The sequence below is a fragment of the Aphelocoma coerulescens genome, unplaced genomic scaffold, assembly GCF_041296385.1.
Source record: "Aphelocoma coerulescens isolate FSJ_1873_10779 unplaced genomic scaffold, UR_Acoe_1.0 HiC_scaffold_140, whole genome shotgun sequence".
NCBI lineage: Eukaryota > Metazoa > Chordata > Aves > Passeriformes > Corvidae > Aphelocoma > Aphelocoma coerulescens.
The window spans coordinates 300,001-314,242 of record NW_027183492.1 but is presented as its reverse complement, the minus strand read 5'-3'; the positions used below and the strand labels follow the sequence as shown (position 1 = coordinate 314,242).

General features: G+C 49.0%; 2 protein-coding genes and 10 non-coding genes across 13 annotated transcripts in view; 4 read left to right on the top strand and 8 right to left on the bottom strand.

The window, feature by feature from the left end:
- Positions 1 to 344: 344 nt before the first annotated feature.
- On the bottom strand, positions 345 to 417 carry TRNAK-CUU (transfer RNA lysine (anticodon CUU)). Its single transcript has one exon. It is a non-coding gene; the product is annotated as a tRNA-Lys (tRNA).
- Positions 418 to 2,251: 1,834 nt separating this feature from the next.
- On the bottom strand, positions 2,252 to 2,324 carry TRNAK-CUU (transfer RNA lysine (anticodon CUU)). Its single transcript has one exon. It is a non-coding gene; the product is annotated as a tRNA-Lys (tRNA).
- Positions 2,325 to 2,871: 547 nt separating this feature from the next.
- TRNAE-CUC (transfer RNA glutamic acid (anticodon CUC)) lies at positions 2,872 to 2,943 on the bottom strand. The gene has a single exon. It is a non-coding gene; the product is annotated as a tRNA-Glu (tRNA).
- Positions 2,944 to 4,235: 1,292 nt separating this feature from the next.
- Positions 4,236 to 4,308, bottom strand: TRNAV-AAC (transfer RNA valine (anticodon AAC)). Its single transcript has one exon. It is a non-coding gene; the product is annotated as a tRNA-Val (tRNA).
- A 411-nt stretch (positions 4,309 to 4,719) lies between these two features.
- Positions 4,720 to 4,792, bottom strand: TRNAV-CAC (transfer RNA valine (anticodon CAC)). Its single transcript has one exon. It is a non-coding gene; the product is annotated as a tRNA-Val (tRNA).
- An 809-nt stretch (positions 4,793 to 5,601) lies between these two features.
- TRNAE-CUC (transfer RNA glutamic acid (anticodon CUC)) lies at positions 5,602 to 5,673 on the top strand. Its single transcript has one exon. It is a non-coding gene; the product is annotated as a tRNA-Glu (tRNA).
- Positions 5,674 to 6,181: 508 nt separating this feature from the next.
- TRNAV-CAC (transfer RNA valine (anticodon CAC)) lies at positions 6,182 to 6,254 on the bottom strand. The gene has a single exon. It is a non-coding gene; the product is annotated as a tRNA-Val (tRNA).
- A 318-nt stretch (positions 6,255 to 6,572) lies between these two features.
- TRNAK-CUU (transfer RNA lysine (anticodon CUU)) lies at positions 6,573 to 6,645 on the top strand. The gene has a single exon. It is a non-coding gene; the product is annotated as a tRNA-Lys (tRNA).
- Positions 6,646 to 7,106: 461 nt separating this feature from the next.
- On the top strand, positions 7,107 to 7,210 carry TRNAL-CAA (transfer RNA leucine (anticodon CAA)). Its single transcript has 2 exons — positions 7,107 to 7,144; positions 7,165 to 7,210. It is a non-coding gene; the product is annotated as a tRNA-Leu (tRNA).
- Positions 7,211 to 7,696: 486 nt separating this feature from the next.
- On the bottom strand, positions 7,697 to 7,768 carry TRNAE-CUC (transfer RNA glutamic acid (anticodon CUC)). The gene has a single exon. It is a non-coding gene; the product is annotated as a tRNA-Glu (tRNA).
- Positions 7,769 to 8,446: 678 nt separating this feature from the next.
- On the bottom strand, positions 8,447 to 12,946 carry LOC138100747 (E3 ubiquitin-protein ligase TRIM39-like). Of its 2 annotated transcripts, none has more exons than XM_068998618.1 (6): positions 12,098 to 12,946; positions 11,766 to 11,861; positions 10,993 to 11,223; positions 10,020 to 10,204; positions 9,389 to 9,504; positions 8,447 to 9,048 (listed from the first exon to the last, which is right to left on the bottom strand). In XM_068998618.1, the coding sequence occupies exons 1-6, from the start codon at positions 12,509 to 12,511 to the stop codon at positions 8,534 to 8,536; spliced, it is 1,557 nt and encodes a 518-aa protein (XP_068854719.1). In that variant the 5' UTR covers positions 12,512 to 12,946; the 3' UTR covers positions 8,447 to 8,533. The 2 variants fall into 2 exon arrangements, with proteins under 2 accessions (XP_068854719.1, XP_068854720.1); XM_068998619.1 differs by having other exon boundaries at positions 10,182 to 10,204.
- A 1,292-nt stretch (positions 12,947 to 14,238) lies between these two features.
- LOC138100745 (E3 ubiquitin-protein ligase TRIM7-like) overlaps positions 14,239 to 14,242 on the top strand; it is a 3,264-nt gene continuing 3,260 nt past the window's right edge. Inside the window, exon 1 of the mRNA XM_068998615.1 lies at positions 14,239 to 14,242. This exon is cut by the window's right edge and continues 419 nt beyond it. Within this exon, the coding sequence (XP_068854716.1) occupies positions 14,239 to 14,242 (4 nt within the window).

The following is a 14,242-nucleotide window of genomic DNA, read 5'->3' as shown; positions in this document are numbered from 1 at the left end:
GCCCTGGGATGGGGTGGGGGGAAAAAAAACAACCAGGAAAAACCCTCCAGCTGCTTTTGTTTTGTGCCTTTTGGGGCAAAATGAGCCGAGAAAAGCTTGGTTTGTGTTATGAGATAATCTTTAAAAACTGAAATATGGGAAATTCTGGAGACTTTAGTGGCTGTGGTTCCGGGGCAGGAATGTCCCACGGGAATAAAATTATTTAATGAGGAAAAAGGGCATTTTATTGCCAAAGGTGCTGAGACACAGTGCCGGCAACTGAACCGAAACCAGGTGGATTTGGGGAAATAAAAGGAAAAACCAGATCAGATCTCGGTGAATAAAGGGATTTAAAAAGTCCTTTCCGCCCAACGTGGGGCTCGAACCCACGACCCTGAGATTAAGAGTCTCATGCTCTACCGACTGAGCTAGCCGGGCACCAGAGGACGGTCTTTTCCACTATTTTTTCACTGAAGATAAATTTGATGTGGATTTAGTAAAATGTTTAACTATCTAAAGATTAAACTGGCTTATATTTTATAAAATACAAAAATAAGACTGAGAGGTATAAATATAAAAGCATAGAATATAAACCTATGTGGAAATACTAAATATATATATACGTTATCATATAGGATATATTTATGTGCTATAAATGTATTTTATCTATTAGTTTATATATCGTATCCTATAAAGCATTAATATATCTTCTATACATATTAATATGCATAAATTATATACTACATATTACATTTTATTTATATCTTTATGTATTGTTATTTATAATTTATATTAAAATATATTTTTATATCTATATATTTTTAAATAAAAGTATAATAAAACACATATACAACAATTTTTATATATTAAAAATAAGGTTGGCCATAAAAATGGGCATAAAAATCCCTGTTCCCCGGGAGGTTTGAAGAGATGTTGGGATGATGCCGACGGACACGCACAAGGACAACCCCGAGAATCCCCTAAAAGCCCCGGAGCGGGTCCCTTACCCGGCTGTCCGCTCCCTCCGCGCTCCCGGGGCCGGCGGCCCCGCCGTCCCTTTATCCCCGCGCTGCCCTCGGGGCCTGAACGACCTCGGATCCCTCGGGAGACGCCTTTCCCGGGGAACAATGAGAGCGCACCTGGACAAACACCGGGGACACGCGGTCGCCGCCGCCGGGGCCGTTCCCGGCTCCTGGAGTCCCTTCGTGCCCCGCATCCCAAACGCGAACCGTCCCAAAGAAGCCACAAACCGCGCGGGTTTAGGAAATGGGGATGGGAGCCAGGCCCGGAGCACCCACGGACCCCCTGCCCGGCGGGTTTCTCTACGTGGTCACGGCCTTAATTAATGACGGGGGTAATAGGATGTGATTAATTCCCCTGCCTCCCTGCTCCAGGTTATTTCCAAGGCCTTTAGTGCCAACCCCATCCCGGTGTTTGAGCAGCTGCCCGGGCGGTACCGGGGCCTTCCCGAGCGTGAAATTCCTGGTGTCAGTCCAAGCCCTCCTTTTTGGGGCTCAAATCCTCATTTCTAAGTTCCAAACCCCCCTTTTCGGGCACAACCCCCATTTTTACGGCATACCCCCTCGGCTGTAGGGCACAGCCCCTGATTTTTAAGGGCACAAAGTCAATTTTTAGGGCACAACCCCCCCTTTTTAGGGCACAAACTCTCATTTCCAAGTTTTCGGGTTTGTCTCAGTTTGATTGGTGGTATTTTTTGTCAGTTGCTTTGCGGGGGCCTTTAAACTACTAATAAGGGTTAATTATTAAAAAGATAGAATAATAATGATTATAAAAGTAAAAAGAAATAATAATTTGAAAATGAATAGTGGTTGAGGGAAAAAGAATTTCAAAATGGAATAATGATTTCTGAAAGGAACAATCATTCTCACAGAATAAAAATAGTAAAACCCGGCATAATAATTCTAGAAGGAATGATGATGATGATGATGATGATGATGATGATGATGATGATGGTGGTGGTGCTGGTGATGATGGTGATGGTGATGGTGAAAAAAATAAAGGGATAATAATTTTTAAAGTAATAGGAATTTTAAAAAGGAATGATAATTTCAAGAAGGAATGATGATTTTAAAAGAATAAAAATAGTAAAAACCGGAATAATCGATTAAAAATGAATAATTATATAATTAATAATAATAATAGCAAAAATAATTAAAAATAAATAATGAAATAAGAATAAAAATTAAAACAATAGAAATGGTTAAGGAAAGGAATAATAGTTTAAAAATTAAATAAAGGGTAAAAGATAACTCGCCCAACGTGGGGCTCGAACCCACGACCCTGAGATTAAGAGTCTCATGCTCTACCGACTGAGCTAGCCGGGCTCCCTGTAGGACAACCGAACAGTTCATACAAACCACGATCCGGGCCGGGAAATGCGGGATTTTCCGGGGAATCCGGGCAAAGGACACCGCCCCTCGGGCTGCTGCTTCCACTGAAGTTAAAAACCTTTCAACCCTTTAAAACAAAAAAAAAAAAAAGAAAAAATTGGAAAAGACAAAGCGTTGGTCCCTTTTAAAAACTTATTTTTCCCTTTCTAAAATTATTATTGTTATTGTTATTGTTATTGTTATTGTTATTGTTATTCCTTTTCCAATTATTATTCCCCTTTTTAAAAATTATTCATCCCCTTTTATTCAAATTATTATTACCTTTTCCAAATTACTGTTCCCTTTTACAAACTACTGTTGCCTTTTTCAATTTTTTTAATATATTGCTCAATAAAAGATGGAGCTGGGGCAGGTGGAAGGGCACGCCCCGCGGGAAGGGAGAGGCACAAAAAGAAGAGAAGAGGTATATTTTGGAGGTTAGGACATGTAGAATTCTGTAAAGATTTAAAAAAGAAAAAAAAATTGGCGCCGAAAAATAACCTTCCCTGACCGGGAATCGAACCCGGGCCGCGGCGGTGAGAGCGCCGAATCCTAACCACTAGACCACCAGGGAGCTGCATAAGCGCTTATTTCTGCCAGAGTAGACCCTGGCCAAAACTTTTTGGGTTGAATTCGCTATAGATAGGGTTTCTGTGTGTTTTCTCCCCTGTTTTTCTTACCCTCCAAACAGTAAAATCCTTCTGATTTAACCCATCCCAACCCACCCTTGGCTCATCTGCCACCCGACTCCTCCTCAGTGGCTTCTCAGTCACCTGGGAGCGCAGAAATTGCCCCAAAAAAAGCCCTTTTCACCCTCTCCGGGACACCGTCCCAAACTCCACCAGAACTGGGCAGTTTCCCCAATTTTCCGGAGGCTGAACTCATCTCCGTGCACTCCACACAGAGGGAAAACGCCCCAGAATACAGCGGCTCCCCCGTTTCGTGGGGGTGAAAAAGCAGATTATGAACATTCCAGCAGCTCCACAAATCCTGGAGGAACTGTGGGTGACGCTGCTGGGAAGGGATTACCCAGTCCTGTGTTTCACGAGGAGTTTGGATCATTTTACTGATTTTTTTCCCGGTTTTTCCCTCAAATCCGAGCATACTGCACTATGGATAACGCGGTACCAGGGTGGATCTGCCAGAGGAATGGGAATAACAGCAGAGAAGGATGAGGGGGATGAAATCCAGCAGGAAAAGCGCTGCCATTCCGCCTGCCCTGCTCTCCTAACATCCGAATTTCTGGAATAACGGCAAATATGGATCCAAGATCTCCGACAAAACACGGCCAGGAAGGAGGATGTTGAACGTGGAATTTGGCTGCTATTCCAGGTCACGTCCCAAGAACAAACAACTCCGTCCAGGAGCAGAAACGCGTGACTGCAACGCCTCCCCTCTCCCCCTCCACACAATCTCTGTTGGTTTGTTTTGGGGTTTTTTTTGGAGCTTGTCCTGGGGATGAACGAACCCAAAATCGTTTTGGGGGAAAGGAGGCTAGTCGTTGCTTGGTTTTTCAGCACATCGGAATCACGCCTGCAGGTGCCACACCGAGGAATGGCTGGATTTGAGCATTCTAAAGGTTTTTTCCACCCTTTCCTCTCCATCTTGGCCGGGGATGCAGAAAGAGGGAGCTTGATGGAGCAGCGGGATAGAAACGCGAATTATCCATCTCTGATAATTTGGGGGGCTTTTTTAAACAATTTCCCATCTGGGAAGCAAATGCAAGAAATTATTGATGTAAAGGAAGCCGGGGACAAAGCTGCCACCCCAGCACACGCCGGCAGCACGGAATCCCCCAAAATAACTCCGAAATTAAACCCCAGAGAGCTCGCGGGTGGAAAACGGAGTTCACTCCCCAAAACATGTTGTTTCTGCCCGGTTTCGAACCAGGGACCTTTCGCGTGTTAGGCGAACGTGATAACCACTACACTACAGAAACCCGGTGCGGCGTGCCCCAGAGACTCAATTTTGTGGGATTTCGCAAAACAAAGGTTATTGCACTTTATTTTCGCTTTTTCTGGCGACGTTGTACACATCCCTTGGCTCTTTTTTTCCTCCCTTGCTTGGGGGATTTTTTTCCCAACACCCACCCGGGCCTCCCTGCCGAGGCTGCACACGACCAAGAGCCCCCAAAACGCCCCAGCTTTGATCACAGAAGGAATTCCCCGATTAAAACTATTTCAGACACCCCGAAACCCAGGAGTCTCCGCTCATCCTTCGGGGTCAACGCTGGTTCTCCGGTTGGCCAAACCTGAGCTAAAGCACGTGGAATTGCCGCAGTGCCCCACAAAACGACCCAAATCCTGTAAGGGCTGGGAAAATACGGAGGAAAGAGCCCCCGAAAAGATGCTGTTTCTGCCCGGTTTCGAACCGGGGACCTTTCGCGTGTGAGGCGAACGTGATAACCACTACACTACAGAAACGCCGCTGTTTGAGGTACTTTCACCTTTTCTGGAATATCAGGAACCCAAATTCCCTTTGCGGCCGCTCTTGAATATTCCTAGATCCTACGAGAAAAGCTCCCCTCGTCCTTTTATAAACAATCCCCTTATTGTTTTTAGCTCATTACTTTATCGATCTTAATTCATTCCCTTCTGGTTTTTAACCCGTTCCCTTATCCCTTTTCATTCCAGCCGCGTTTGGAAGGTTGTGCTGAGAGACATAAATAAAGGAAAAAAATCAGGGAAATGCTTAAAATCCTCCCAAAATACCCTCAAAATCTGTGGGTTTTGTCTGATTCCGAACCAAGGAGCTTTCGCGTGAAATCACGGACAGGCGACATTAAGGTCAGCGGACAGGGGAGACATTGGGGGACCCCCAGGTTAAAAATTACTATTTTTGAAGAATTCACACCCTTTTAGAATTTCTTTTCCCTGACCAGGAATCCAGACCGGACTACGGGGGTGAAAGCACCGGATCCTCCCCACTAGACCACCAGGGAGGACAAGTTCAAGGGTAAATCCCATTTTTAAAATTAGTTTTGCTATTTTCATTCAACATTTTTTATAATTTTTATTGCTTTCCTGTTTTTTTGATCCATTAATTTATTATCTTGAACTATTTGGGGGATTTTTAAATGGCTTTTGAATTCGCCGTGATTTTTCCTGGTTTTGATTCCTTCCGCGCCCCGAGTGAAGCAGTGTCGTGAGGCTGATGGGAAGAGGCAGAGTTGGGGCGGTTTGCTGGATGGAAAAAAATCCCTGGGAATGGCAAAAGGGGACGCTACCGCAGCTCCCTGGTGGTCTAGTGGTCAGGATTCGGCGCTCTCACCGCCGCGGCCCGGGTTCGATTCCCGGTCAGGGAACCAGCGGCCAGCCCTTGAGAAAAGCAAATTTTGTTTGTTTGTAAATCTCGATTTCAGGCCGATGTGGACCTTCAGAAAGGAAGTCGCGACTCCGAATCCGTGGAAAACTAAGGCACGTGAGGTGTTCCTGCCGCAGTCATATTCCCACAGTTACCTGGAAGTGAATTTTTTGGAGTTGTTTTGTTGTCCCCGGCTCCCCATGTTTTTTTGGGGGAGACACTTACACTCGTAGGGGTTTCTGCCCAAAAAATTTGTCCGCAAGGAAAATATTGATGGATAAACTAAAAATAAACCGGTTCTGGGTTATTAGCACAGATTTTTACCAGCGTCATAATTCAGGGATTTGTAGGAATATTGAGCCAAAAAAATGCAGGGGAATGAGCAACAGTTAAATAATTTGCTTCTATAATTAAACTTCTTTTTTGTTTTTTCTTTTGCCAGAATCGCCATAAGGGAATTTGAAGGAATGTCGAGACACGAAAGTTAAAAAAACAACGATGCAAGGAGCTGTTTCTGCCCGGTTTCGAACCGGGGACCTTTCGCGTGTGAGGCGAACGTGATAACCACTACACTACAGAAACGCGCCGCGTCGGCATTTTTGCCCCTTCTCCCCTCAAAACCGAAGGCCAAAAAAAGACCCCGCTTTTCCCACAGAATACCGCGAAATTTCAGGCAATTCCGCCTCTCCACCATTTATCCGAGCCGGGAAGTGTTTAACGAAGGCTTTTGATGGCGGAGGCCGAATTGGTGGAAAAGCCAAAACTGCCTCGAGGCAGAGGTTTTCTCCCAGCCTTTTGCACCCCAAAAGTAGCTGCCTGATGAGGAGTTTCCCGGGAAAATGAGGTGGAACGACCATTACTCGTATATCAAATATAGGATAAGCGACGCGCACAACGAGAGCCCGGCTAGCTCAGTCGGTAGAGCATGAGACTCTTAATCTCAGGGTCGTGGGTTCGAGCCCCACGTTGGGCGGTAGGTGTCTTTTCCTACATTTCGCTCTTTATTTATTGTAGTTTTTAAATTACTACTAATTTCTGAATTATTTTTATTTTTAAATTATTATTGTTCTATTATTATTAATAATACTGTTGGTGTTGTTGTTATTATTGTTATTATTATGCCGGGTTTTTACTGTTTTTATTCTGTGCAAATGATTGTTCCCTTCAGAGATCATTATTCCATTTTGAAATCCTTTTTCTCTCAGCTACTGTTCCTTTTCAAATTATTATTTCTTTTTAGTTTCCATTACAAATATTACCCTATTTTTTTAATAATTATTTTTTATTTTTGACTACTTTACTAGTAGTCAAAAAGCCCCAGCAAAGCAACAGACAAAAAAAAAAGGAAAACAAAACTCCCCCCCTCCAAAGAGAGCCCAACAAACCGTGAATTTTAAAACCCCGAATTGCTCTATATGGGGGTGTACGGACACCGTCAGGATGGCCGAGTGGTCTAAGGCGCCAGACTCAAGGTTTCACCTTCCTTCGGGAATTCTGGTCTCCAGATGGAGGCGTGGGTTCAAATCCCACTCCTGACACAGTTTATTCTTGCAGAAATTCCTAAGATAACACCCGTTTATCTGCTGTGCTTTCCCTTTTTCAAATTGCTGATCTTTTTTTCATTTTTTTCCGGCTTTTCAAGTTATTATTCTTTTTAAAAATCTTGTTCCTTTTTGAAATTATAACTCACTGTAAATAATCATAATGTATAATAAACAGTTAACTGCTCAATGACCGCCATTATTTAATTTCAGTATTCAGCTGCAATTATTTCAGCACAGCTGGTAAAGGCTTTTCATATAAACGTAATCGAAAAAAATGCAATTGGCATTATTGCTTATTTATTTTTTTATTTATTGCTCAATAACAGAAGGAGCTGGGGTAGGTGGTAGTTGACGGGAAGGGAGAGGCACAAAAAGAGGAGAAAGGGGGTGTTTTGGGAGTTAGGAGATGTTTAAGTACGAAAAGATTTCCCAAAACACACCCCAAAAAAACTGGATTTAGGGAGGAAATGGAAACTAACCTTCCCTGACCGGGAATCGAACCCGGGCCGCGGCGGTGAGAGCGCCGAATCCTGACCACTAGACCACCAGGGAGGCCCCAATGCGCCCGCTCTGAGTCGTTCTATTTTAGACAGATGAGCTCGGTGGCACCCGAGACTTCATCGTGGTCTCGATGGATCCCAGGACTGGATTCCAATGCACCCCAGAATGTGATCCCGACCCAGACAGATCCCAGCGCATGATCCCAATCCACTCCGGGACATTATACCAATGGACCCCGGGATTTGACCCTAAAAGTTCCCAGGGGATGATCCCGACCCAGACAGATCCCAGCGCATGATCCCAATCCACTCCGGGACATTATACCAATGGACCCCGGGATTTGACCCTAAAAGTTCCCAGGGGATGATCCCCATGAACCCCAGGATCTGACCCCAATGGATCCCAGGATCTGATCCCAATGGACCCCAGGCATCCAAGCTCCAGGAAAAGCCTCTGGTGGACCCAGGTCCTGGGAGATGATCTTGCTGGACCCCAGGAGATGATGCTGGTAGACCCCAGATGTCCAGGCATCCGGATGTCCAGGTCCCAGGAAATGCCTCAGGTGGCCCCAGTCACCAGCAGATTGTTCTGATCATCCCAATTATTCCCACTCTTTGCCCTATTTCCATTTATTTTCCATCCTTTTCCCCTCTCATCCTCTCCCTCATCACCACCCTGGCACAGAAAGTCTCTCCCAGCCCTCAGATCAGCATTTCTCTACACCAACTGTGGCTTCTCGTTGGCAGAAATGATGGAGAAAGGGGAATTTTCCATGCTGAAGCCCCCCCCAGGTGAGCGACCCACCACGGGGGAGGGTCAGGGTGACAGAGTGAACTGGCACCCCCTGCCCAGGCAGAGCAGAGGCAGGACCTGCTCCCCGCCGAAGGATGTCGGAGGGTACGTGAACATCGGGATCTCCCTCTGTGAATCGAAGAATGCCACTCGCCCAGCCTCGTAGTCCAGGTAGACCCCAACCACCTCGGGGGTTTCGGGCAGGGAGATGGGGACGGTGGGAGAGGTGAGAGCCTGGCACTGGCTCCCGCACTGCCCCACGGCCCAGATCCCCACCTCGGGCTTGACGCTGATCCGACCCTTCCTGCGCACAGATTCCTTGGCCACGCCGACAGCCCAGGCAGCCCCGTTGCCCACCTGCACCTCCCAGTAGTGCCGGCCAGAGCCGAATCCCTCCCGGCCCAGGACGCAGCGCGAGGAGTCGAAGCGTTTGGGGTGGTCGGGGACGGCCCTCCGGGTGTCTTCCCACCGGACACACTTCCCATCCTCAGACAGGGCAAGCCGGGGATGGGCCGTGTCCGGATCCAGCGTCAGGCTCACTGCAGAGGGAGAGGATGGCTGTCACACATGGGTGTCACCCCTCGAGAGCTTTGGGGTTGGGTTTGTCCCGTCTCCCCCCGGCTGGGGTGCTCCAGGGATGGTTTGATGCCCCTGTGCAGGACTGGGAGAGTGGAAAAGCCAACAAAGGGAATTTGGCTTGGAGCAAAAATGAGGCTTTGGAGTGTGGGGGGTTTTGCTGGTCATTGGGGGGTGTCCCATGGCTTTCCTTTCTTAAGTTGCCATGTGGAAATATTTGGGATTTTCACTTTTGAGGGGTGATTTCCGAACATGACGCTGATGCAGCGCTGCTTCTGACCCCCTTCCCTGGTCCCTCCATACCTTGGAACTTCTTCAGCATCTCTTTGAGTGTGACATTTCTCTGGGGCAGCCCCGTGAGTTCCTCTGCCAGCTCTGGTGATGTCTCCACTGTCTCCAGGGCACTCTGCTTCTCCAGCCTGGAAAGAAGGAGAAGATTTTCTCCACAGAAATATGGAATGGTGGGACTGGAGAGACAGCTGGGCTCTGGGAAGACTTGAAAGGTCCCTTCCTTCCCAAACCATCCCAAGTTTCCACAATTTTATAATTCCATTCCTCTTGGGTTTAGGCATCTACAGGATGTTTTTGGGATCTGCTCCTCATCAAGGAGCTCCTGGAAAACATTCGCTGACCCAACCACAGCTGAGGAGTCCCTGGGTGGTGAAGATTTTCTACCAGTGGAAATCAGGGAATAAAAATGCCTTTCCTTGTCCACTTTCCTCCTTCCAATGATCCACCTCCCAGTCCAAAGGGGACTTGAGCAGGTCTGTTAAAGGGTGGAAGATTGATTCCCTTAGAATTTGACATTTTTAGCTGTTGGCTCCCTATTTTTGACAGGCTGAAAAGGAAAAGCTCATCCTTCCAGGAACAGGGAGGTTTTCATGGATCACAGAGCAGCTGCAGCAGAGCTGGAGGTACCTTCACCCCCCAGTACCTGACTCTGGTCTCCAGCATCCTAACTGGACTTTTGTGGTGTCCTAGTTGTGTCCTGCATGTCCCTGTCACACAGGTCACAGATTGTTGGGGTTTTGGAGTCCCCCAGCCATGGGGACAAACGACAAGCACGTGGCAGGAATGCAGGAGAGGAGCCACAAACCTGCTCAGGATGTCTCTGCTGTCCTGCAGGGGAGAGAGAGAGAGAGAGATCAGAGGGATTGTGGGGTCAGAGTGGAGCCAGCCTGGCGTGAATAACCAGGGAGGGCTGTGGGGTGATCCTGGGGCGCTGCTCAGCCTAAATGAGGGATTCTGGATCTGCGGGAATTCAGGTGAGGTCATGGCAATCTTAATGAGCAGTTCGGTTATCAGCATCATCCCCCCTCCCAGGATGGGCGTGACCGCTGCTAATGATCGTCTCTGCTTATTTGAATATATGACTATTTGAATGTTTGGATGTTTAAAGGCTTGGCTATTTGAATATTTAGACATTTGAATGTTTGAATGTTTTGATATTTTAATATTTAATTATCAAACCAGGGGTGAAGCGAAGCCCAGAGGTGGGGTCAGATGGTGACTTTGGTGGCAACCTCCAGACCAGGGGAGCACCAGTGGTTTCTCACTGTGGACAAGGGAACTCAGATCATCGCTGGGAGTGTTCAACTGGACAAGTGAACCCCAGTGACCAGCAAGTTGGGCCCTGGGGATGATCCACAACATTCCAGTGGACAGCTGGGATGACTGTGTGGGGATTGAAGAGAATAATTTAGGAAAAAAGAGATGGGTTTTAAAAGGAGTTTTTATATCTCCAGGTTGGACGGCGATTGGAGAAACGTGGCCCAGTGGTCTAGGTGGTCTGTGAGGCCCCTTCCTACCCAAACCATGATCCTGGGATTCTGTTTAGGATTAATTTGGCTGGTGGCCTGGTGGCACCACAGGTGGCCAAGGGTTTTCGGAGGGCTCTGAGGTCTCACCTGCAGGAGTTCCCAGGGTGGCTGCCGGCACTTGTCCTCCAGCTCCTGGATCTGCTGGCCCATGGAAGAGATTTGCTCCGAGAGCCTGCTGATGTTCTCCTCCTGCCTCTGCACGATCTCCCGGTCCAGCTTTGCCAGCCGGCCCAGGAGAAGCTGCTCCTGCTCCTCCAGGAGCTGGTGCAGCTCCTTGACCTGGGACCGGACCCTCTGCCGCTCCGCATCCACCCGCTCCTGCAACAGGAACGGACATGCGGGGCTGGGGCAGGGATGGGGAAGAGAAATGCCAGCAGAGTGGATTGAAGGGGGGATTTATCACCGCCAGAAATTCCAGGGTTCTTGCAAAGCCTGGGGAGAATCAAGAGAATTTTTTTTTTTTTTTGCCATTTCTAGGTGAGGGCTGCTGGCAAAGCATTTTCCCATGGTCCGTAAACTTTGTACCCAAAAGGCTCCAGACCTTTGGACAAGGGAAGATGCAAAATAAACCCATAAACAGATTACTCAGCGATAGAGATCAGGGAAAGGGACAACAAGGCAAGAAAGATGCGATTGGATGATTCCCGTTTTCTGTGTGCTAATAGGGGGAACCCGGGAATGTGCCTCACTTGCGAGCACATGGAGGGAGGCAGAGATCCACAATAACCCGGCAAAATCCGGGTTTAGGCTGGATACTGGGGAGAAATTCTTCCCCGTGAGGGCGGTGACAGTCACAGGTAGCCCAGGTGTGCCACCACATCCATCATCACGGCCAGAGGGACAAGGGAAGGGTCACTCACGAGCAAGTGCAGGCTTTTCCCTTCTTCAGCCGCTTTCAGCCCCAGCATCTTTTCTCTCCTGTCCTTCAGGATCTGCGTGTGAGCCTGGAATTTCTCCTGATCGGAGGGGAAACAGCGAATCGGTGCCTTTGCCTCCATCCGGCGATGTCGGGAGCGAGGGGCGGTGGGGGGGGAGGAGGGGGGAGTGACTGTCACCCAACGCGAAGCAGAGAACAGGCGGAAGGCGCAGAAATCCAGACCTTTGCAAGGAAAACAACGCTCACCTGGCCTCCCCCTCCTCCTCCCTCCTTTTCCTCCTCCCTAATCCCCAGGGACACCCGGACACCTCCCACCTTGTGCTCCTCCGCCGCTTCCTCAATGGGGACGGCGGCGTGGAGCCGGTGGTCCTGGGACTCGCGGCACACGCGGCACACGGGGGTCTGGTCCTCCTCGCAGAAGAGCTTCAGAGCCTCGCCGTGCCTCTGGCAGAGCCGCTCGCCTCTCCCGGATCCCCCCCTAAGGCTGAGGCGCTGCGCGATCCGGATAATCTTGGCCAGCTCCCGGTTGGGTCTCAGGCTCCTCTCCGGGGCCGTCTCCCGGCAGCGCGGGCACGGGAAGCTCTCCCGGGAGCTCTCCCAGCAGCGCTCGATGCACGAGCGGCAGAAGTTGTGGCCGCAGTGGATGGACACGGGGTCCTGGAAGAGGCCGAGGCACAGCGAGCAGGAGGCTTCGGCGCGGAGGCTCCCGGCGGGGCTGCGCTCGGCCATGGCCGCGGCGACGGCGACGGGGCGGTTTCGCTTTCCCCCGCAGCCGGGCTGGCCCCGCGGCTGCTCCGCTTCCTGCAGGTGCCTCGGCCCCAGGGAGGTGAAAGCGAGAGCCGAACAGCTTGGCTGCTGAGATGAGCCGGGTTTGGCTCCGGGTGTGGCACTGGGTTGTTCGGCACCGGGTTTAATACCGGGTTTGGCACCGGGTTGTTTGACACCGGCTTTGACCCCCGACTGCAGCAGCAACGGAGCCTGAGAGGGACAGAGAATCCCCCTCCCCGCCAGGCCCGCAGCTGGTTGGAAGAAGATTAAATGGGAATTAAACTTCCTTCATCACTTACCGGCTTGGCTGGGATCCACCTGCAGCTCCTGTTTCACCCCCTGCTCCCCCAAAAAACACCCGGGGAAAGTGAGAGGCTGCCTCAAACCTCCCCTTGGGGTCTGAACGAGGTATCAGTCTGGTTTCACTGCTTTCAATTATTTTTTTTATTTATTCATTGATAAATTTAATTTACATGCGTATTTAATTTATTAATTCACTCCTAGTTTATTAGTTGAAGGGCACAGGCATGGGGACAGAGCTTGCAGTAGCTCTTCGGGTGGAACCACCAACGCATCCTTTGCTGCTCGTTCTGCCTCCCGATTATTCAGCGTTCCTGAATTCCCGACTCCAACATCCCCGCCCGTACGTGCAGCTATAAATACCTTTATTCAAACATACTTTTATCGTTCATCTCACTTCTCCTTTTACACAGGAAATCGTTTCTCTCACGGGTCGGGGCTGAGCCGCTGGCCACAGACCCTCCTATTTTTAACTTTCCTTTTCTTCCAAGACCCCCCCGGACCACCAGCCTGTAAACTCCGGAACCCTTCACGTGCAGAAGCCACCGGAACTCGCTGGCGTCGGTATCGAAATGATGGGTTTTTTTGGAGGAAATAGGTCAAAAACTCATGCGCCGTTAATTCTGTGCGGGAGTTTTTTGAGGTTCCGGGTTTTCCGGTGCTCGGAACATTCAGACTGAAACCTGGGGGGCGGTTTCGTGCTCAAAACACCTTTTTTTTTTTTTTTTTTTTTAATTAATCTGGGGCTAAGGTTGATTTATCGGGGGGTGAGGCGTTCGGAGAGTTGGGATGGATCAAGATCCCCCTTTCCAAGTGTTTTCCCTCCTTGATTAACCGGGTGTAATCACCGTGAATTCTCGCCGGGCGTGGGCTCAAGAGGGAGCTGGAGGCTCGGGTTTAACAGACAAGGAGAGATTTGCTCAGTGCCAGAGGAAAAGAAAATCAGTCATCCAAGATTTTCTGCGGGATTTTGCTCAACTGCTTCAAGGTGCAGGTAGATCCAGGGCTGGGAGCAACCTGCCTCCTTTCCCACAGTTTCAGGGGGAAAATACTTAAATAAAAAGTTTCTTAAAATCTAAATTTAATTTTTTTAAATCCAAATTTAAAAATCCGATTAAAAAAAAAAAAAAAGAAAAAAAAAAGAAAATTTTAAGAAATCCTAATTTTTTTAAATCCCTCACCGGGCTGTGGATCCCAGGAATCTCACCCGGAGCAGAGGTTTAGGACCAGCCGGGGGGCCAAACCAGGAGGATTTTGGCCGTCGCCCCACCTCTCCATCCCCACCCCCCTGGGCTCCGCGTCCCCCCACCCGCGAGGGGCAGGAAGGCAACGCCTTCCCCCGTCCGGGAGAAAATGAAAGCGGCTGCTCCTGCATCCCCCGGAGCCCCATGG